Source organism: Gopherus flavomarginatus, chromosome 1 (assembly GCF_025201925.1).
Source record: "Gopherus flavomarginatus isolate rGopFla2 chromosome 1, rGopFla2.mat.asm, whole genome shotgun sequence".
In the NCBI taxonomy this organism is placed as follows: domain Eukaryota; kingdom Metazoa; phylum Chordata; order Testudines; family Testudinidae; genus Gopherus; species Gopherus flavomarginatus.
The window spans coordinates 229,007,880-229,030,584 of NC_066617.1; the positions used below are offsets into that span (position 1 = coordinate 229,007,880).

The 22,705-nt window shown below is 41.7% G+C and overlaps 2 protein-coding genes and 1 non-coding gene across 3 annotated transcripts in view; 2 read left to right on the forward strand and 1 right to left on the reverse strand.

Moving 5' to 3' along the window:
• Nucleotides 1–309, reverse strand: part of PPEF1 (protein phosphatase with EF-hand domain 1) — a 69,993-nt gene extending 69,684 nt beyond the window's left edge. Inside the window, exon 1 of the mRNA XM_050936574.1 lies at nucleotides 111–309. The gene's annotated coding sequence lies outside the window, so the exon portion shown is untranslated. The remainder of the gene's footprint in view (nucleotides 1–110) is intronic.
• Nucleotides 310–633: 324 nt separating this feature from the next.
• On the forward strand, nucleotides 634–706 carry TRNAV-UAC (transfer RNA valine (anticodon UAC)). Its single transcript has one exon. It is a non-coding gene; the product is annotated as a tRNA-Val (tRNA).
• RS1 (retinoschisin 1) overlaps nucleotides 667–22,705 on the forward strand; it is a 39,186-nt gene continuing 17,147 nt past the window's right edge. The window contains exons 1-4 of the mRNA XM_050936719.1: nucleotides 667–943; nucleotides 8,251–8,351; nucleotides 17,970–17,995; nucleotides 19,487–19,592. Coding sequence (XP_050792676.1) covers nucleotides 867–943; nucleotides 8,251–8,351; nucleotides 17,970–17,995; nucleotides 19,487–19,592 — 310 coding nt within the window. The 5' untranslated portion in view covers nucleotides 667–866. The remainder of the gene's footprint in view (nucleotides 944–8,250; nucleotides 8,352–17,969; nucleotides 17,996–19,486; nucleotides 19,593–22,705) is intronic.

Sequence of the window (22,705 nt, forward strand, 5' to 3'; positions counted from 1 at the left end):
ATTACTACAAAATATCTTGCCTGATATTTTCTTTTTTCCTTGAACCTTCTGGTTCACATCCCTGGGCCAATCACCTAAGAAACTCCAATCATCTTGACCCACACGCTCACCTTTTAGATGCTGCAGGGGAGGAGAAATTAAAACCCCGTGTCTATTCCTGTTGTGCTCTACCCAGACCTAAGATAAATTACAGGCATGAACTGGAGAGTTTCTGTTCCACTCAGAAACTCAACCACATCCTTCTGCACATGCTCTGTGCTGGCCGCCAGAGCAGGGAGCCTCTCGTTGCTTGCACCTGTGGCATGGGGGCAGGCGAGAGGCAGGCGTCTCCTTCCCACCAACCTACCCGGTGCCCCTAGTTCCATGCCTGGCCAGTTCCTGATCTAGGAGCGGCACGGGCCGGCCTGGAGCAAGCCGCGCGCTCCCAGGCCTGCGGGCAGCAGGGGGCGACACACGCTCTGCACGGGGGCCGCCCCGCGCGCGCTGAGGCTCCTGCGTCTGCTCCCCGGAGGCGCCACGCGCTGGGGGCCGCAAGCCGCTGGGGCCAGCAGCCGCTCGTTCTCGCGGGGTGGGCGGGAGGCGTGAGGTAGCGTCCTGCATAAGGAAGGCGATGGCAGACGCTTGTCATGTGGCGGTTCCATAGTGTAGTGGTTATCACGTCTGCTTTACACGCAGAAGGTCCTGGGTTCGAGCCCCAGTGGAACCAAAGCCTGTGTTTTTGTTTTGGGTTAGGTTTCTGTTCTGGGGAAGGGAATAGTTAGATTCTTCCCGGTTTTCCAGTCGGGGTTTTGTTAAGGAGAATTTATAGTCACGTTTCGAAATAAATAAACCCGACTGAGGTCTGTGACGGGTGACACTGCAGCAGCATGCACCCAAAGGGGGTAGCGTCTGCGGCTTGCATCCAGCCACGTGCAAGCCAAGCTCCTGTTCCTGCCTTGGAAAGGTAACTCAGGTGCCTCGCAGGTTCACCATCCTGCAGGGTTTCTCTAGCTTTGCTATCTCACCAGAGACACTGTGCCATGCAGAGAGCTTGCCAAAAAAAAATCAACAGGCATGCAGGGGACTGGCCAAGATGACCTCTCGAGGTCTCTTCAAGTTTTATGATTCTATTGAATACACTTTATGTAAATTAATTGCACTTCTCTTCGGGTTTTTTTTGTTCCAAACGGTTTGAAATTAACTCATTTTTCCTTTAAAACAATCTTTGCAAGACATTTGTAATAAAAAATTGAAATCAAATTGTTTAGTTGATCAAAAACGGGGTTTCTGGGAAAGGAAATAGTTTGACAACATTTTCAAGAATGTTTTAGATAAAAAAAATTGGATTAAAAAGTCTCTTTTCAAAAGGCAAATCTATAATAATGAAAAAAGTAATTGCTACAATGCCAGTTATTGTTCAGAAAAAATGGCTTTTTAAAAAAAGATAATTTCAATAAACAATTCAAAAAATGTTGGCCAGCTGTAATACTGACTGACATCTCCTATTTGACTTCCTTTTGTAAATTTCCTACATACAGCGAGGGTTTATATGTCAAAGAAATATGAGGAAAGCATTTAATGCATTTTATTTTCTGTTAGTATACTTTTGCACCTGGTAATATGGAGGAGAACCAGCATCATATGACCAATTAGCCTGTGGCATAAGTGCTTTGTGGACAACTGCTGATCCACAGATCACAGATTATGTTCTGTGTCATAAGGAGCAATCCTAGCGCTGGAAAATATACCAGTGAACCATTGTTTCCTGGAGAATATACCAGAGGGAATTATTCCAAACTGAGGAATATACTATGGGAACAAGCCTAGCATGAGAGGAAGCCAGATCTTGGGCCTGATTCTCCTCTGTTTTGTACCTTGTGTGTCATTTACACCTATGCCAAGTGTATATAAGACACAACTATTCTGATCTCCTAGCACTTTAAACCCTCTTTGCACAGGTATAAATATCTATGCAAAGGATAGCAATGGCATGGGAGTCAGGTATTCTGGGTTCTACTCTCAGCTTTTCTACAGACGTTCACTGAGTATTACTTCTGGTAAGGTTGTAAGGCCAAAAGCGCTTATGGATTCTGGGTGGCCAGCTGAGGACACATAGGCTTTGCTTTTTAATAGTGCTTAGGACCGATAGCTTCAACACAGGACCAGATTCTGATAATATCAGTCACATTGAGTACCACCTCATTTCTTGAGTGGTCCCCATTGAGGTCAACAGGAATATTTGTGGATTAAAGTGCTACTCAGTACGAATAAGGTAGGCAGACTCAACCAAAATAAACAGAAGTTACAAGTGATCAGCACCTTTGAAAAATCAGTTCCAAAGCAACTCAAACTGGGCACCCAAAGTCAGTGCCAGCTTATAAATTTTTGGGCTTTAACCTCTGTACATTTTAGTTTCCCTATCTCTAAACTGGGGTAATAATACTTTCAGTAGTGTAGTCAAGCTGAACACAGGCAAACTGAGGTTACCCACTTCTCAGTTGGGGACTATGGAATTTATCTTCTCATTTGGGGAATCTGAAGTTGACTTTAGGTTAGTTTACCCTTTTCTTTTTTTTTAACCACCACTGAATACTTCCCTCAATGGGGTGTCATAAAACTAAATCCGTTTATATTTGTAAGGTGCGAAGATACTGTGATGATGAGCACTCTAAAACAATATGTGGATAAATAAACACAGGAGAACAGATCGGAGAGTGCAATCTTTTAACTGTTCCCTCCTCCTGGAGTAGAATGGCTTGAGTAGCTCAGTCTGATCCTCGTTTTAAGGTGTAAATCTGGACTGGATTCAATGGAATTTGCAGTATGAGTGTAAATCAGGCCTGATGTGTCCGAAGAGGTCTTTCCCGTCTCTGGTTTCTATGTACCATCCTCTTTTGTCCTTATCTGAGCAAAACTTAATGGACTGCAGTGAGAGTTTTGCTCACTAAAGAACCACAAAATGTGTCTCCTATGATTCAGACCTCTACAAAGTTAATGTGTACTGGTGAGTACAGAACTGATGAGAGATTCCCAGTTTCACGGAGTATATTTTGATTCCATAACCCGGGAGACAATAGTGAATAGAAACACTGATGCATGCAGCCTGGGGAGTGTGCAGCATTATCAGGAAGCGAGGGAAAGAGACAGAGGGAGTAGCATCTGAAGAGGGATGAGTGTTTCTAAGTACTGATAGCTGCTGTGATAATAACAGTTCTGCTGCTGCTTCCACCACCCACACACAGACTTCTGCTGCTGAATGCAAATAACCTCATTGTGACGCATGGTGGGGAACACTGAGGTCAGCACAGTAGGTAATTGGTGATATCATCACTGATGTGAAGAAGGCTTCATCCCACCTGCATTATCTATCATAGGTCTCTGCCAGAGAACTGCAGGGCAGTGTTCATGCTCCTGTGCTTGTGACACTTCAGCTAAGTGTCAGCATATTTTATCCAAGACCTAAAGGTAGTTTGTACAGCTTTAAATGCCTTTGATTTTATATCCATGTCAATTCACTTCTCAAATATTTCATTGTTTGAATGCTTGGGAAAAATGCAATTCCCGTCGTATGTTGTGTCCATTTTTCTTTGTGTGTATGTAATTGTTTTTACCCTTGATTTTACCTACGTACAACAAAATCAATACAATATTAAATAAGAGAAACGGAGACTTAAAATCTGGGCCATCTCAAATTGCATTGGACTGATATTTTTGCATTTAACTGTCTTTATAAAAATGCTCCTGCGTGATGTACACAGTGTTGTTGCAACCATGTGACCCTAGGATATTACAGAGACAAGGTGAGTGAGGTAATATCTTTTATTGGACCAACTTCTGTTGGCAGGGGCGGCAGGTTTGTATAATTTTTGGTGGTGCCCAGAAAGGGTCCAAGTCTCTCCCCCCTCCCACACACCTGCCTAAGGCTCTGGGAGGGAGTTTGGGTGTGGGCTCTGGGGTGGGGCAGGGAGTTGAGGTGTGGGCGGGCAGGCTTTGGGAGGGAGTTTGGGTGTGGCAGGGTGGACTCTGGGCTGGGGCCAGGGGTTGGGGTGTGGGGTGTAGCCTCTGAGAAGGAGTTTGTGTGCGGGGGGGGTGGGCTCTGGGCTGGAGAAGGGGGGTGGGGGGTGGACCCTGGGAGGGAGTTTGGGTGCAGGCTCTGGGCTGAGGCAGGGGGTTCAGGTGTGGCGCTTACCTTGGGCAGCTCCCAAAAGTGACCCACCACCCCCTCTGGCAGCAGCTCCTAGGCGGGAGGGCGGAGGGGGGAAGAGAGGTCACTGCACGCCATTGCCTGCAGGCACCGCCCCCACAGCTCTCATTGGCTGTAGTTGGCAGAGTCGGTGCTCTGGGCAGGGGCAGCACACAGAGCTCCCCCCCCCCCAGGGGCCACAGGTATGTGCCAGCTGCTTCCGGAAGCAAAGCGGGCAGGCAGGAAGCTGCCTTAGCCCTGCTGCACTGCCAGTGGTGGCGGCGGGGGCCCCAGCCCCTTTTAAATCACGTGGGGCAGCTGGGGGGGACGTTCCAGGGCAGTCATGCAGGGGCAGCAGACGGAGTTGGGGGAGAGACCCAGCCCCGAACTTTGGTGGAGCCGGGCCCCTCATGCTTTTGTGTTGGTGGAGCATGGGCACCACGGGCCCATACAACTCGCCACCCCTGTCTGTTGGTGAGAGAGACAAGCTTCCAAGTTTACACAGAGCTTGTCTTCAGGTCTGGGAAACTGACTCAGTGTCACAGTTAAATACAAGGAGGAACAGATTGTTTAGCATATGCAGTTAACACATATTTCAAGGGACCGTTCAAGATGAAGTGGCCAGTTGACACTCCTCCAGCTGTAGGGCAGAAAGGACGTAGTGGGGAAGCCACTGGAAGGGGAGGTTCTTAGTGGGTTAGTGCAGATTATGGTCCTAGGCCTAAGGCTGCCATCAAGTATATTTTCTGACAGTGGAATTCACTCTGTGCATAGAGCCATCACATGCCTGTGCATTACCCAAGTCCCATTTTGGGTAGTGCATAGGCCTTGTGCAGGCTGTCTGAATAGCACTGAGTATCACCCCCATGAGGGATGGCATGAGTGCAAGGGGCTTCAAAAGAAAACTAGAGTGTCTCACGGTAGAGTCCATTCCAGGGCTCAGAGAGAGCAGCTCCATGATCCCAAATCTTCTGGGGGAGAAAAACGATTGTTTCTTCCTGCTACAAGAATTGCTAACATTAAAAATATACCTCATCACTATTCAGTGGAGGGACTTTCTAATCCACTGTACCACAGAAGATATGGGCTGTGTGGATTTGAAGGGGAGAGCAATTAACTGTTGGAACTGTTACATCATTTGGAAAAGGATATTGAACTTTTTAAATAAAATTGTCTCTTCAGCTGATATGTCGTCACTCAAAGGAGATATGTCATCACTCATTAGCAGTTCAATTGTGCCATTAAGGCACAGTCCCTCCCCTCCCCTCCCCTCCGCCCCCGTAGAAGGCTGCTCAGAGCGTGCCTACCCCAGAGGAACTTCTGGCAGGCTATGGGAGGCTATGAGAGAGGGAGAGAATAGGAGCAACAACGCCATAGCACATAGATACAAAGGACCAGCTTTCACCTGTGACCTGGAAAGGAGAGGCAGGGCTGGAGGAAATGTCCTCTCTCTTAGAATTATTAACTGTTATTATTTAACTGTATAATTAAGTTTGGGTAAGAAGGCAGGCTCTGTTATGGCAACTATGGGTATGGCTAGACTGCTATAAAAAACCCACAACCCCCAGTCTGAGAGCTTGACTCAGGCTCTCGAGACTCAGGCTGCAGGGCTAAAAATGGCAGTGGAGATGTTTGGGTTTGGGCTGGAGCTTGGGCTACATTTCAGGGTCTCAGAGCCCAGACTCCAAACAAAGCCCAGACATTTACACTGAAATTTCTAGCCCCTCAGTCTGAGCCCTGCAAGTCCAAGTGAGCTGACCTGAGCCATCCATGGCCAAGCCATAAGTCTTTCCTTGCAGTGTAGATGTAACCTATTGGGCCATAGTCCTCCTTGGTAAAACTCTGTGTAAGCAGAGTCAGTTTGAGCCCTACCCTGACATCTGGTGGTGAATTATGGGGAGTGTGGAAAGGAATTTTAGGTATTTGCATTGGCACACCCATCCCACCTAGCATAGCCCACGGCAGCCTGGGATGGTTATTTTGACATCTCTGGGATCCCCAATTTCTTTGTTATTGGGGCAGGAGCAATAAAGTGTTGTCACCCTGATTATGTGAATGAGGAACTACAAGACTGCTTTATGACAGAGATGTCTCAGTATAAATTAGGTGACACTTGCTAGACAAGGGACATGGGTTCCAAAACCCAGTGAATTGAGAGAGGCTGGGGACAGGTAGCTGTGCCTGGTGGTGTAGGTGCCTTGCGTGAGCCAGAAGCACCAGTTCCACCCACTCCTCTCCACTGTCAAATATCAGAGTTGATTTTTTTATTCCCTTAAGAATCTAGATACAGGTTACTGAGCTGAACTCATTTTGGGCTAATGGTGCACTAGCACTGGGGCTCCCCTACTATGAGCTGAAATCACTAAGAGTTGAAATCACTAGAGAGCTGGAATTACAGAGCTGAGAGCACTAAGTACTGTGCTAACTAGTGGGGGAACCTGAAGCTATACTGCGGAACAGAGCGGCTGGCGGAGCGGAGCAGTTTCTGAGGACGGCTGGAGGAGCAGAGTGAAGTGGCTGGTAGAGCGGAGCAGTTCGTGGAGAAGGCGGAAGCAGAACCTCACAGAGAGGCAGGGCAGTTGGCCCCGGACCACATAAGGTGCCCCTTTCTACCCAGGCTGGGGGGGGACCTCTGTAGATAGACTCCTGAACTCTGGGGCTGCACTGACCCAGGACAGAGGCTTTTGGATTGTGGGACTTTTGGGACTGTGGGTGATTTGGGGGTTGCTGGACTCAAGAGCCCAGGGAAAAGGACACAGCCCAATTTCCTGGGGTGGGTCTTTGCTCATGGTTTGGTCTATGAACTCTAGCTGAGGTGTTTTCCCAATTTAATGCTTGTTGTTTATCTCATGTAATTAAACCTTTTCTGCTACACCGAGACTCGTGCTTGTGAGAGGGGAAGTATTGCCTCTTCGAGGCGCCCAGGGGAGTGTGTAAGATTTTCCCAGGTCACTGGGTGGGGTCTCGAGCTGGTTTTGCATTGTGTTATTGAAACGGAACCCCTGGATACTGAACCTGGCCCTTATTGTTGCCAACTCAGAGGGGCAGAAGAGTTACATCTGTATAAGTTGATGGAGTTACACCCAGGATGAATTTGCCCCATTATGGTTACATTTAGGCACGATTACCACAGAAGCTGCACAGTTCTAGTGATGTGAAGTGGAAAAAGAAAGATTATTTGGGGTTGGAAAGAGTGTCCAGGATATTTTACTTTTTAAGTTATATTTATGTGACTTTTTTTCACTCCAGCCACTCAATGACTTTTTCTTTAAAATGTTGTGCTAAATCAACATCCCTAGTTACGTAACATTTTCTTAATCGATAAGAAGCAAAGGGCAGAAAGCAGCAGTGGCTTAATCTAGCAGCAACACATTTGACCTATGCAGTGATTTATCTGATGGCTACCTGTAAAATCTTAGATCTCCTGAATCGCTTTTTCAGTAGAAACACCAATACTATCCTTCCACTAAAGTCCCCGACAGTCATACCTAGTTAATAGGGCTTTAGGCTCTGAGCCAAAGTGAGAGTCTTTCCACTAACTTCAATAGACTTTAGAGAAGGCTCTCACTGTCTTCAGTTTAAAACTGTTATTACAATGGTCTGCAATTTAAATTCCCTGATAGTGACTTTTAATGGAAGGATACTATGAGGTAGAACTTTTAGCAAAGGAAGGCTTCGTATGGTGGTTTATTTTTTGTTTCAAGATTTTACAAGTAGTCAGCAGATAAATAGCTGCATAGGTCAAATGTGCTGCTTCTCCTAGATTAAGTCATTGCTGCTCTCAATCCTTTGCTCTTTGTGGGCTCAGAAAACATTATAACCAGGGCTGTTTTCTAAGCATGACAGTTTTTAGAAAAACAAATATCACCAAGTGGTTATGGTGGGAAAAAATGAAGGGGGAAATATAATATGTACACACTATACACGTCATGCCTTTTAAATATTGTTCCTCTTGATATCTTCTCTAGGATGGAGCTTTGATGACTGCAGTAGTGTGTGGCTGGCATGATTGTATTTGGTAAAACCATGAGAGCTAAGGAGGGTAAGGTGCTTAATGAGGCATTGCTTAAGTTAATCTCACTCCTCAGAAAGCTGTGCAGAGCGCTAGGTACCCATTCTGGAAAGACAAAAGAAGAGATGAAGTTCAAGATGGAGAGCATCCTGCTGTCTTTTCTTTTCTGCTACAAAGGTATGCATGGTACCTACTTGTAAGCATTTTTGGCTGTTTTTGTTTATATTTCTTGTTTCACTCGCTCCTCTTTATTCTGCCTCTGGCTGTGGGGTAAAGAGTGAGCTCTTCTGAAATGCTATTGGAGGCACAATAATTTGTGTAAAGGAAAAATTCTAGAGCAGACATAATTTATATACACTTCCATTTGAGAGAGAGTGCGTGAGAGAAATGATTTCTCATAGTTCTCTGAATACCAAATAATTGCCGTTTTAAAACATTGATATATAATTTGCCAAAATATAAATTTGGACAGGAGACTGTAATGATTCTTAATCAGGGAGTAAATAATAGTTGTTTGAAAAATGAGGTACTGTATAATATGAAGGAACTGGTCTCTCATGAATCAAACTTCTTGATTAAGTGAAGGTTGGTTGTGACCCTTGACAGCATAACATTGCATTTCAGATTATACAGATCCTTAGTTTCCAAAGATTTTTCAGAGGTTTCCAGAACTGGAAAATCAGAATTGTAGTAGAAAGGTTTCAAAAGAACTCCTATACTGTATAAAAAATAGATATCTGTAGAAAAATTGAAAAGTATTTACTGATTTTGAAGCTATCCAAAATTTAAGTTTAAGGAAACCATCAATAATAAGATTTTAATATGAGTTGTCAAAATCCAGAAAATGTAGGGGTCACAGCTACCCTCCATCCTTAATTAACCCCATTGTGCCTAGGTATTACCAGCGTTAGCTACAAGTAGATACATTTATAGACTCATTTGAAATTCTGACCCCATTCGAATCAAAGGCAAAACTCCCATTAACATCAATGGGCAGGATTTCACCCCTTAATATCTAACCACATTAAGGATCACAGAATTTCACAAGTCAGAGAATATAGACAATCCAATTCATCCTTCTGAGAATGCAAAATTGTTTCTTTCAGTATATTTTTTATTGTTTTGTCTAGTCTAGTTTTTAAAGTCCCAAACCTATTCATATCTATGTCCACTATTTTAGCCTAATGTTTCTTGTGATTAGGCCAGTTTTCTCAAATTAGTCGTGTCTTAATTTCATCCTATGATTCTTTGTTGTAGCTCAGAGTATCTCACACAATAATTTAGCTCCTTTCAGATATTTGTACACTGTTATAATATCCCATATCTCTCTGTCTTAGTTTGCATGTAGCTGACTTGTCAGCCTTCTACCAGGAACTTATGGGTTTAAGCCAAAGCTTTAGCATTACTTGACTGGGTGTGGAGGGGCTTTATTGTGATGTGTTTCTGTTTTCCTATGAATCCCAGCACTGCTTCGTTTTGATTGGGCACCCACATTTCTGCAAAAAATTACTTGCGCCATCACTTTCCAAACTTTGCTTTCTGTATTTCATGTTTTTCTCTCCTTCCTCACTGAAGTGCCATCTATACTGCACATTTACCTCCTGTACATTAAAATGACTGGGGTCCAGTCTTTCATCCCAATCCCTTAGAGTTCCCATCAGCTTCTCCCTGTAACGTAAACCATCAAGAAGGTGCCACCAGGTCAGTCACGTAAGCTCTGAGCAGTTATCCTGTACTAACCAATTTAGTTGTTCTCTTCAGTTTGACATGCACCTTTTGGCTGGTTCTCATATTTGCCATGGGCCCTACCAAAGCAGCAGCAGATGGTGCTAAGGCAAGCTCTTGTGACTAGTGCCTCAGCAGTAGTTGGTCCCAAATCCATATGGAAATAAAGTGCACACCGAGCTTTCCATTGACATAAATATATTTTAATGCATTAAATGTGACATGTTTATTATGCATTCTTCTGTTAGTGTCTGTATATGCATGGAAAAATGAACTCATCCCTAAATTTTAAAAAAAAATGAGCCTCTTCTGTATTAGCTGTGGGTTTAAGAAGACATTCAAATCACATTAAAGGCCACCTTAAGTTACACCCAGGCTACCCCAATACATCTAATGGCAGCAATATACCTTATGCCCATCAATACTAAGGAAGAATGGTGTGAATCTCAAGATCAGAGTTGCTCAACATTACTCAGATGAAAAAAAATAATTAAAAAGGGCCTTTTTCAAAAGCAAAACAACCCATTTTGAAAAACTGTTTTTGAAATTATTTGTTTTTTGCAAATACTTTTCACAATACCTTTTTATTGAAAAATATATCAAAAACATTACTGAAAACATCAAAAACATTATCAAAATGGTTGTTGCAATTGTTTCCATTTACCAAAACATTGTAATAATCATTTTGTTAGTAGTTTTTGATAACATTTTGATTAAAAAATAATTGACTTTTCACACATAAAAATAAAAAAAACTAGAACTCTGAAGTGGATCCATTTTGGGTGTTGTGAAACAGAAACAATTTGAAAACTTTGAAGTCTTCATAATTTTTCTTTTTTGATCATCTGTAATTAAGATGCCTGAGGTGAAATCTTGTCCCACTGAATTCAGTTGAAGTTTTTGACTTCAGTGGGGCCAGGATTTCAGTCCAGATGCCTAAATTTCCAAATACATATTTATGTCCTGCCTACCCCAGGTCACAAAACATGATGTTTATATCATTATTTTCTACTTTGTGTTAAAGGGAAATGACATGGAACATTCCTAGCAGGTTTAAAGAGCAGAGAGAAGTTTAAAACAAAATAGCATCTGTCTCTTCTTGGGAAGTAGCTGGTTCAGGAGATGGCTAATGAGATACTAACCTTTCACCATTTATGTCTCTGGCTCAAATCCTGCCCTGATTGGTAGTTACTGAAATGAACTGGTGGCCTCAGCCCAGGAGACACACATAGCTGCATCACAACTGGCTCTCTGTTGGCTGTGGAGAAAACACATGAATAAAGTTAGAGCGGGGACCAGGAGTGAAACTGCGCAAGACCTGCAACTGCACTGAAGGGGACACATCAACAGGATAGCAGATAGGAGAACAGGTCCCTCTTATGCCCCACAGCAGCTCTGTTGATGTCTATTGGCAATCTTTGTAGACCAGCCAACGGATGCATTGGTGTGAAGACTTCAGGTCAAATTTTGAAAGGGGCCTTGAAACTTAAGGGCTGAAATCCCTTTTTAAAAGCAAACTAGGCCTTTAGGGACAGATTCTCCAAGGTATTTAGGTGCTTTAAGATGCCGATAGGCATCTACTAGGATCTTCAAAAGCACCTAGGTGCCTAACTCCCACTGAAATCAACTGTGTTCAAATCTGCCCGGTACACAAGGTACACACGATACCCATTCAGTGGAATTCACCCCTGTGGAGGAACAGCCCAAGACTTCTACTTCACTTAAGTTCCAGTAAAGCCCTATTTAGAGGTTTTAAGTTTGCTGCGCCTCTCTGACAGGGGGTAAAATCCAGGCCTGACTGACCACTAAGTGCCTAAGTTCGTTTTGGAAAAAAAAAAAATGGGACACAAGCTCCTGAATCACTTTGGCAGTTTTGGAACTTTTGTCCTGAGTTACTATATCACAAGCATTTGAACCCTGCAGCTCAGGGCTAAGGCACACGAAACGTACGTTGTTGGTGTCTGTGCTGCTTTTGTAACATCCAAGGAATAAGCCCTGGAAAAACATGAGACCCTGACTGAATCTGGTTGTTAATCCTGAACAGAAGGGTCCCCATAACACAATTCATCACAAGAGCAGATTGCTATCTAGTGCAAATCACTGTCGTTTCACTGACTGAATGAAATCAGTGGCGTGTGTCCAATTTACACAAGCTGAGCATCTGGCCCAAAGAGCACATTTTACAGCGGAAACGTCAAAGGGCTGAAATATTTGACAAATGGCTGACAGAGGAGTATTGCACACAAAAGGTGAGATAACCTGTGCAGAGGGCCAGCAAGAGGCCTATGCACCACTTAAATGCAATTTAAATACTATGGGTGAAATCCAGTGAAGTCAATGGCAAAACTGTGGATTTCAATGGACCCAGGATTTCACTCCCAGCACATTTGCCCTCAGCCACTTATGTCCTCTAAAAAGGGCTTATTAGCTCGGGCTGGTCCTCTGCACAGGGATGAATTACACTGAATACGTATCAGTATGACGTTATATATTTATATAGCATCACTTATCCTCAGAGATCCTAAGGTGTTCATTAGATTTCTACAGCGCCAATGGAATGAATTCACCTTTGGTAGAGAGGCCAGCAGGTAACCAGCACTGTAAGATATGAGGGGAGGGGAAATTATAAAGAATTCCATTTACTACTGTAATTACAGCAGAGAGATTTGAATTTTTATAGTATTACTTATTCCACAGAGACCAAATTAGTCTTAAATTTTGGATTATATCTTATTTATGATATTCATTGTATGAACTACTACATAAATATATTATACATTTCTAGCTTTTAAAACCCAGATATTCCCTCATCTTGTTGAAAAGGACACTGACAAGTAGTTTAGGACCAAAATTGGATGTACATGTCAATGGTTTTATAATTTCAAGAACTCATTTGTAAGTCTAACACTGCCAAGCATGTGTGAACATCTCAAATATTATAATTTAAGGACCGGAGACATCAAAAGTATGGAAAATACACAGATGCCTTAGGCCTAATTCTGCTTTCATTTGTTCCTGTGCTACCCCACTGATGTCAGTAGGGTTACATGGATGCTGAGTATTTAGTTTACTGCATGCAAAAAGCAAACAGACCCAAAATTGTATTTTCTTTTCAATAAACACAAACAGCAGAATACTAAGGAATATGTTTGGAAGGACTTTTGCCCATCTGCATAATTATGACTTCTGTTAACTTCTCTATAAAAAGGTAGTATGGGCTGGCATAATAAGCATTGAGTTGGGAAAGTCTCAGTTCTAATCTTGCCTCTGCCACTGATGCTTTGTGTGGCTTTGGGTAATTCACTTCAGCTTTCTATTCTAGTTTTCCTACCTACAAACTGAGTATGATAGCACTTATCTGTGGTGCGTGTATCTTGGAGTGGGGCTTAAGAGGATAAAAATAAATATCTGTGCAGTGTCTTAACCCTTTCAAGTGCTAAGTGTTGTATTATAAAACTCCATTTAATAATTTTATATATATTGTGACATTAAAGAGACACTATCATTTTGAAACCAAGTCAGATTCAGAAAATGAATTAGAAGTAGTTTTAGGTACATCACCTATTTCTTTCTGTCAGAATTTTGAAGTTTTTGTCATATTTTTTCATGTTAACATATTTTTCTTTGTCTTGTTACTGCGTGAAATGACTCACACAAACAAGAGGTGTAACTGATTGACTTACTTGATTATATTGGTGTGAAACAATTACATTGTGCCCTATAAACTGTAAAAATAGAAAATACGATTTACTAATTTCTCTCTTTATGGTATACTTAGCTGTTATCTACACAAATAATAGGCAAAATATTTCCAAGCAGAAGTGTGATTTTTAGTTTGACAATGTTCATTTAAAGAAGCAAATAAACAAAAATAAACATTCTCCACATCTGTGTTTAAAATATTTTGATTTACTTGAGTTTATTTGGTCATATAACATGATCTATTTTAATCATGTGTTATATAATCTAAAAAGAGTTCACTGTTTCATAAATAGATCTCTCATATGTTATTACATCTGTCATAAAACATAATCACTCTTGACAATATGCTCTAGCATCCTTTCAGTGTCATATATCTAATATGCACTGCCACATGTGATCTTAGTAGTATCCATGCTCTTTAAATGGTGTCAATTCTGTTCTTTTCCTTTGACTGAAAATTTGCTTCCTCTTAACAGTATCATTTTAGACCACAGTAAGCTGTATGCCTTACTTTCCCAATTAACTCTTTTTTTTTTCCTAATAACTATTAGAAATTTTATGAGAGGCTGCAACTTCCTGTTCCTTTCATTAAATGTGCTGGGGTTTTTAATATAATCATGGCAGTTTATCTCTCTTGTACCTGACCAAACCAGACTTGGCTTGATCTCCAGTTAATTGCTTTCAGTCATGTGACAATCGTCAATGTAAATTTTTTTTTAAAAGCTAGATGTTGGGTCTGCAGTGTAACTGCTGCCACCAAATTAACAGTGCTTGTCAAAGATCCACTCACTGTGATTTCCCCAATTACAAAAGAAAGCTATTCAGAACATTCAGGGCAGATAAGGTAAGGTGCAAAAGGGGTGATATGAGGCCCCACTTGGAGCTGAGCCAACAGTTTTTGCAGAGTCTCAGCTGTGGTGCACAGAAGACTATCAGTTTGTAATGATTAAGTCTCAGATGGTCATGGTGCTTTACAGAACATAGAATAAGACATCGTTCTTGCCTTGAAGACTGTACAATCTAGACCGAAACCAGACAAGACGCAGGACACCAGTACAGAAAAGGGAGGGGGTGGCGGTGGAGAGCAGGGATCAGTGAGTCTAGCCTAAGCTGAAGACTAAATGTGTGGGGAGAGCAGGACTGCTCAATCACAGGGACAGTGCCCAAGGCGGGCTACCCAGGGCTATCAACAACTCACAACAAAATGCATGGGCACTGGGAGCCAGCAGGAATGAGGACAGGGACGGAGAAGCTCTCCTTCCTGAGGCTGCTCCTTTTGTGCCGCACCCCCTCTTAGCCCCAACCCAAGCCTAGTGCTGCTCCTCATGCCTACTCCTCCCATTCGCTCAGCGTTCAGCCCTAGGGCAACAGCTGTTCAAGAGGCCATGGCACAAAATGGCCCCACAAGCAACTGACCGTTAGCCACCAGCACCCCAAAATAAAGCCAGTACAGACATAGAAAACTGGCTGTGGTTCTTCTTTTCACAAGAATTCATATGACATGAAATATGACACCAGCATCACTTCTTTTTTGTGTCTAATTTCAGAGTAAATTTTAGAGCTGGTAACAAACAAGAACATTTTTCACAACAAAATTATCCTCTTTTCACAGAAAATTGCTGGACTTCAACATTTTTCAGCAAGTTCTATAGCTGCTCAAAAAACAGTGACAATTTTTTTTTGCAAACTAATTTCTTTTTTCCACTGAAAAATTTTAGAATTAGATTTTTTTTTTGGCAAACATTTTGGCAAAAAAATTGTCCCATTTTGGTTGAAAACTTTTGAATTTTGAAAATTTCCAACCATCTTAAATAAATTCCTAACTTCTTCTTATTGTGCTCTCGCTTTTACCGTCCTTGAATTACCTGTGAACTGATCAACCACTCACCACAGGCTAAACCTTGTTCTCACTGAATCTCACTCTGACTTCAAAGGGCTCAAGATTTTCCCCATAATAATAGAAAGATTGTATACTAATCCATTTATATAAGGTATTAGAGAATTATAAAGTCAGAAGATACTCAACACTACATTATTTAGATAGGGCCAAAGCCACCAACTTTATATCTGGATCTAAACACCCCCAATGTTAGGAGTTCTTAGCTCTGGCAGGGGGGTTGGTTTGGCCCCTTCTAGAGCTTGGCCAGTGAGGCATCAAATGCAGACATCCTCAGTGCTTGTGGATGTTCAAATCTAGGGTTTTGATTTAGGCCCAGCTCTAGAATTAATAGGAAGTAGGCATGCCTCATTGCTTAGCAAAATGGATGTCATATGCAGCAGAAAGGACTGAGCCTTTTACTCCTTACTGAGGCAAAGCAACTCATTCTAATCAATGATATTTTTTACTGAGTTAGGAGTAAGAACTCTGGGATTTACCCAAATGCATAAACCACCAAATGAAATAAAAACTAAAATCACTGTGTGGTCTGTTTGCTGACAGAATTTAGTATCTCTGGTTCTGTTTCTGTAATTCAGTGATCCAAAGTGCACCAAACTGAATACACCTGCTCAGCATTTGTGTAAAACATGTTCTTTGCTGCTAATGGCCTGATCTGAACATTTATTTTCACGGTATTAAAGGCAATAAAGTACAGTACAAAATGGATACGAAACACACTGTATCATGAGAACCAAAATATGAAGGGACTTCGATGTTCAATTCTTACCTTGATCATATTACTTACATTTCAGTCATTTGTGCTGAAAGAAGTTAAAGCACTTGAAGTGCATAATTAAGCTTTTTTATCATGAATTTATTCTTTACAAAGGGCCAAAATCCAGAGGTCTCTACTTTATATTTAGTCATTTTTCCTTAGTCTGCTCTCATCCAAATTCCGGTTATAGTCAGTTTAAGTTGTGCCACTGAATTCAGTGGAAGCAGGGTAGGGCTTGTGGCCCACACACCTCTCAGCTGTACCTGATTGTAAGATGCATCATTCATTTTAGACCCAAATTTACCTCTATTCCACATAAATCTGGTGTTGTTGCCGTTTATTGTTGTAAATTGCTGACATCAGAAATGCTGACTCAGGGGACTCAGGTTAAAACAAATGTTGCCTTTTTTTAAAAAAAATTCCATCATATAGTTTTCAAGCTCTCACCTCTGTCGTGTATTTCATTTGAGAGTGTTGATGCATACTTGCAAAGCCATTGCCACATGTGAGAGGAGTCTACGTTTCAGCAGTGAATAAATTGCTCCTTGTCAATACATCACTACCTCGATATAACACCACCTGATATAACATGAATTTGGATATAATGTGGTAGAGCAGTGCTTAGGGGGGCAGGGCTGCGCACTCCGGTGGATCAGAGCAAGTTCAGTATAACACAGTTTCAACAATAACACACTAAGATTTTTTTTGGCTCCCATGGACAGCGTTATATCGAGGTAGAGGTGTAGTTTGTATTTCAATTGATCATGACTGTGAAGCATTTTGGGAATATTACGTGATGAAAGTTGCTATATACATGTAAGACATTATTAACTATTAGCATTATTTAAACCTTGCTAGGTTCAGCTATGGCCCAGTGTAGGAATGAAAACCTGTAACTGGAGTTCAGTGAACAATTCACAGACAGTAATTTATTTGCTAGGAAGAGCCTCTTTTATTGCTCACAGAACATGTAGATTGCAAATTTCTAGTTTCTCATTCAAATGTATTCACTTTTTTTCTACTCTATGGCTCCATCATCAGTAGTTTGCCAGTTCACTGCAGGTATTGGACACTGGACATTTGATGTTGAAGTTGTGTTGTTTGGTTTTCAGCAGTTACATGGTAGTTTTTTCTATTTCTTATTGGACGAGCAAATCTGATAGGGCCTTACTGAACTCCCATTAAAGTCAATAGACACAGTCCTATTGATTTCAGTGGGAGATGGAGCAGGCCTGTAATCAGGAAGAGTGCTCGAAGAAGCCATAATTTAGGGGGGGGGAAAGATAAACAAGGTCAGAGAATTTTAGAGAACTGTAAATTTTCCCTTTATTGGCCACTATGGTCTTGTCTGAGGTACCACTGCTAGAAAACAAATTAGTCTGCTGTATAATATTGATTGGTGGGGTTCAGTTTCAATTTAATTTTCTTTCATTCTAGTCACACAAAATGGTTGTGATATAAATACTTAGGGTAAAATCCTGACTTCACTGAAGTCAATTGGAGTTTTGTCATTGACTTCAGTAGGGCAGGGATTTCACCCATATATTAGTGTGTTCTTCCTGCCCAGTAGTCCATGTCCTTCTGCTACTACATGGAAGTCAGCTTGTGTGAAATATATTTAACTCTTCAGAACAGCAGGATTTATCTGCAGCACCTTCGATTCTTAACTTTCTTTTTATTCTTTCTACCATGCTTGATTATCTCGTCCACACAGCCACGCTGGCATTGTCGCCTGGTGAGGTAAGTCCATTAAGCTTACCTGAATGTTATCTAAGTACTCTCTGGGACCAATTCTGCATTGTGCTTAGCCAGTGAACTCTCACTGCAGTTAGTGGGAGCTGAGGGTGCTCAGCACACTGCAGGATTAGTCCCTGTGTTTGTGGCTTATTCTGCCTAAATATGCATTATGGTTGAAGGTCTTCTGCACTTGTTTGTTAGTTACCAGATCATCTGAATGCAACCTCCTGGTAAAAGTACAACACTAAGGGCATGTCGAGAATGGAGATATTTGCACCAGTGTAACCACATTGATGTAGTTCCACTGGTACAAACCCCTAACGTAGACTCATGCTGCACAAGTGCAAAACATGGCTTGCATCTTTGTGACTTACTCCAGTAGGTTACCAGAGTAAGACACATTGGAGAAGGCTCAGTTTTGCACCCATGTGCACATTTATATTGGGGGATTAAAAATCCCCAGTAGATGCAGGTTTTCAGAGTGGGAGAGCACAAAGCTAGCTTTGTAAATATCACACAGAGCTACAATATCACAAATTATTTGTGCTCTAACAAGAATGGAAGGGGCATTAATTATGGTTCATTCTGTCCAGTCATCCTTACCATATGTTCTCTAAAAAACACAATTTTCTGATCTCACCCAGGCTAGGACAAGACATTAACACAATTTTGAGGCACTGACTTACAAATCCCCATGCAATAATGCCATAATATATCATCCAATTTTGAGAATTGGTCCTAATGTATACTCTGTTAGGGCTAGATTCAGATCTCAATGGCACCACTGTATCAAAACAGTATAACTCCACTGATGTCAGCTGAGTTACTCTGAATTTATACCAATTTAATAAAGAGCACAATCTGGCCCTGAGTTTCAGAATACTGGTTCCTTAGCAGAGATGATTGTTTGGAAGATTTTCTTAAATATTCATGATGCATAAAAAATATGTAAATTTGGGTTACATTAATGGAAGTCTCATGAACCCCAAGAGTAATACTTTGCAGCATTAGATGTCATTGTTTATTTAGGGCGAAATTCACACCTACACAATAAAACTTAAGGTTGGTGCATGAGTCTTCTCTGGCTCTTTGTAATGGGATGAATTTCATCCTCAGCTCCTGTGACTTCCTCATTTAGGGACCATTTCTGTTTCCATTGAATGATAAAACTCTTATTCAGTGGAAGCAGGGTCAAGCCTTTGTAGCATACTAAAAGCTTTACATGTACTGTGAACAGACCCTAGGACAAAAGTTTCCTGGCAGATCTCTATAAATACAGCGGGTCTGATTTTTCCACTGCTTTGTGCCATCTTTTACACCCGTGCAAAGTAAGTGCAAAGCAGGAGTGAAGAGCTTCCCAGCACAATGGTAGTGTTCTACACTCACACTGGAGACAGATAAGTGACTACACAAAGTGCAAGGCTTTGAAGAATTAGGCCCAGTCTCCTCTCACCGCGTATGACAGCTATGTTGGTCTCTTTTGTATTACATTAGGATGACCAATTGGAGCACTGGCACAGTAAAGCTTGCAAATGTGATTGTCAAGGAAGTGCCAACTCAGTATGGGCCACCGGAACCAACAGCTTAGTATGCATGCCAGGTAAGGGATTATTTCTCTCCAAGTTATGAGCTATGTACTTCACTGCCTTTCTCTCTAGAGCTTCTTACAGCACTAGTTTCACTTGTTCTGACATCCTAAAATGCTGCCCTGGACTGTCGGTCTATAGCTTTTGAACAGAACTTAGCATGCAATGGGTCCTGTCTGATTCTGGGTGATCAGCTCAGCCCCAACATACTGGATCAATGATGGGATTGGTCAGAAAGAGAGTATTAGATCTCAGCTGGCTGTGTTACTAACTGCTGTGGATGCTATTGTGGTTAGTGTCATAAGGCAGCACTCATGTTGAACCTCTGAGGGTTTGCCTACATTGCAGTCATGGGGGTGACTGCAGCAGGTGCAGCCATACCTGAGCTAGCTTAGATTTAGCTAGCATTAGTACCAATAGCAGCGAAGCCACGGCAGCATGGACTTCAGCCCAATCTAGCCACTGGAGAACAGAGCTAGTCCTGGCCAGCTTTGTACAGCCCATGTGGAATCATGTGCTGCCTAGCTTCACTGCTGTTGGTGCTCGCAGCTGCTAGATTAAAGCTAGCTCAGGATGTCTACGGGGCATCAGAGCCAGAATTTCTCCTTAGGGGCTGGCACTGGTGACATCATCCAAGCTGCCAGCAGCTCTCAATGCTGGAATTGAGGCAAATTGCCTGTGTAGATGAGGGCTAAGATATCCCACATGAAGAATCAGAATTCTTCAAGCTTGCCCTTTTTCAGCCAGTGTCTCCACAGGGCAATGGTGTTGAGGACTAGCTCTGCAAAGCAGTTAAGAATGGAAATTAAAGGGTATATGAAGGAAAAGGCCTGTAGCTGAAGTTGCGTAACTTAGATCGATCCCCCCCAAGCCCACGTAGTGTAGACAAGGCCTAACATGTCTTCCAGATGTGCATCAAAGGCATCCAGGCTTGATTTGAAGACCTCAAGAACTGGAAAATCCACCACTCTCTTTGGTAGTTTGTTCCAGTGGACAGCGGTTAATCACCCTCACTGTAAAAAAAATTGGGCCTTATTTCTAATTCAAATTTATCTGCTACAGTTACCAACCACTGGTTCTTGTTATGCCTTTCTCTGCTAGGTTATCATTAATCCTTTAGTACCCTCTATTTTCTCCCCAGTAATCAAGTCACCTCTTAGTCTTGTTTTTTGACAAGCGTAACAGATTGAGCTCTTTAAGTCTCTCACTGTAAGGCATTTTCTCCAGCCCTCCAAGTTTTGTGGCTCTTTCCCACACCCTCTCTAATTTTTCAACATCCTTTTTATACTGGGGACATCAGAACTGTACACAGTACTTCAGTACTGATCTCACCAATGCTGTATACAGAGGTAAAATCACTTTCCTATGGCTGCTCCAACTCCCTGTTCATGCATTCAAGGATTGCATTAGCCTTTTTTGCTGCAGCATTGCTCTGGGAGATCATGTTGAGTTTCTTGTCCACTTCAACCCCCATTCTGGTATAGCCTGTATTGCTTAGATGTATAACGTTTCATAGATTCCAAGGCCAGAAGAGACCGCTGTAGTCATGTAGTCTGACCTCCTGTGGAACATGGGCCAAAGAACTTTCTCAGAATAATTCCTAGAGCAGATCTTTTAGATAAACATCCAATGGTGATTTAAAATTGTCAGTGATGGAGAATCCACTATGACCACAGGTAAATTGTTCTAATGGTTAAATATTCTCACTGTTAAAATTTACACCTTATTTCCAATCTGAGTGTGTAGCTTCAACTTTCAGCCTTTGGATTGCATTATACCTTGCTCTGCTTGACTGAAGAGCCCATTATTAAATATTTGTTCCCCATGTCCGTACTTATACACTATAATCAAGTCACTCCTTAAACTTCTCCTGGTCAAACTAAATAGACTGAACTCTTTGAGTCCATCACTATAAGGCAGGTTTGCTCTGAACCCTTTCCAGTTTATCAACAACCTTCTTGAATTGCGGGCATCAGAACTGGACACAATATTCCAGCAATAGTTGCAGTCGTGCCAAAGACAGAGGTAAAATAATGCCTCTACTCCTACCCAAATTTCCCCTGTTTATGCATCCCAGGATCACATTAACTCCTTTGGCCATAGCATCACACTGGGAGTTCACGTTTAGCTGATTATCTACCACAACCCCCAAATCGTTTTCAGAGTCACTGCTTCTCAGGATGGAGTCCCCACCCTGTAAGTATGGCCTACACTCTTTATTCCTAGATTTGTACATTCACACGTTGTTCTATTAAAATGCATATTGTTTGCTTGTGCCTAGTTAACCAAATGATCCAGATTGAGCTGAATCAGCGTCCTATCTTCTTCGTTATTTATCAATGCCCCAATTTTTGTTTCATCTGCAAACTTGATCAGTGATAATTTACTGTTTTCTTTCAAGTCCTTAATAAAATGTTATATAGGCCAAGAACCAATCATTATGAGATGCCACTGGAAATACACATGCTCAATGATGATTCCCTGTTTATAGATATATTTTGATACTTATCAGTTAGCTAGTTTTAAATCCGTTTAATGTGTGCCATGTTAGTTTTATATCATTCTATACTTTTAATCAAAATGTTGCATAGTACCAAGTCAAACACATTACAGAAATCTAAGTATATTACATCAACTGAATTACCTTTATCAAACTTGTAATCTCATCTAAAAAAATATGAAGCAGTTTGACAGGCTCTGTTTTCCATAAACCCATGTTGATTTGCATTAATTACATTATTTTCCTTTAATTCTTTATTAATCGAGTCCCATATCAACCACTCCATTATCTTGCCTGGGATTGATGTCAGATTGACAGACCTATAATTATTGTGGTCATCCCACTTACCCTGGTTAAAAATTGGCACAGCTTTAGCTTTCTTCCAAGCTTCTGAAATTTCCCCAGTGCTCCAAGACTTGTTGAAAATTAACATTAATGATTCAGTAAGCTCCTCAGCCAACTCTTTGATGCAAATTATCTGGACCTGCTGATTTAAAAATGTATGTTAGTAGCTGTTCTTTAACTGCCTCCAGAGATACTAGTGGAATGGAAAGAGTGTTATTGTCACCATATAATGAGGCTATAGCATCTGTTTTTTCCCCAAATACAGAGCACAAATATTTATTG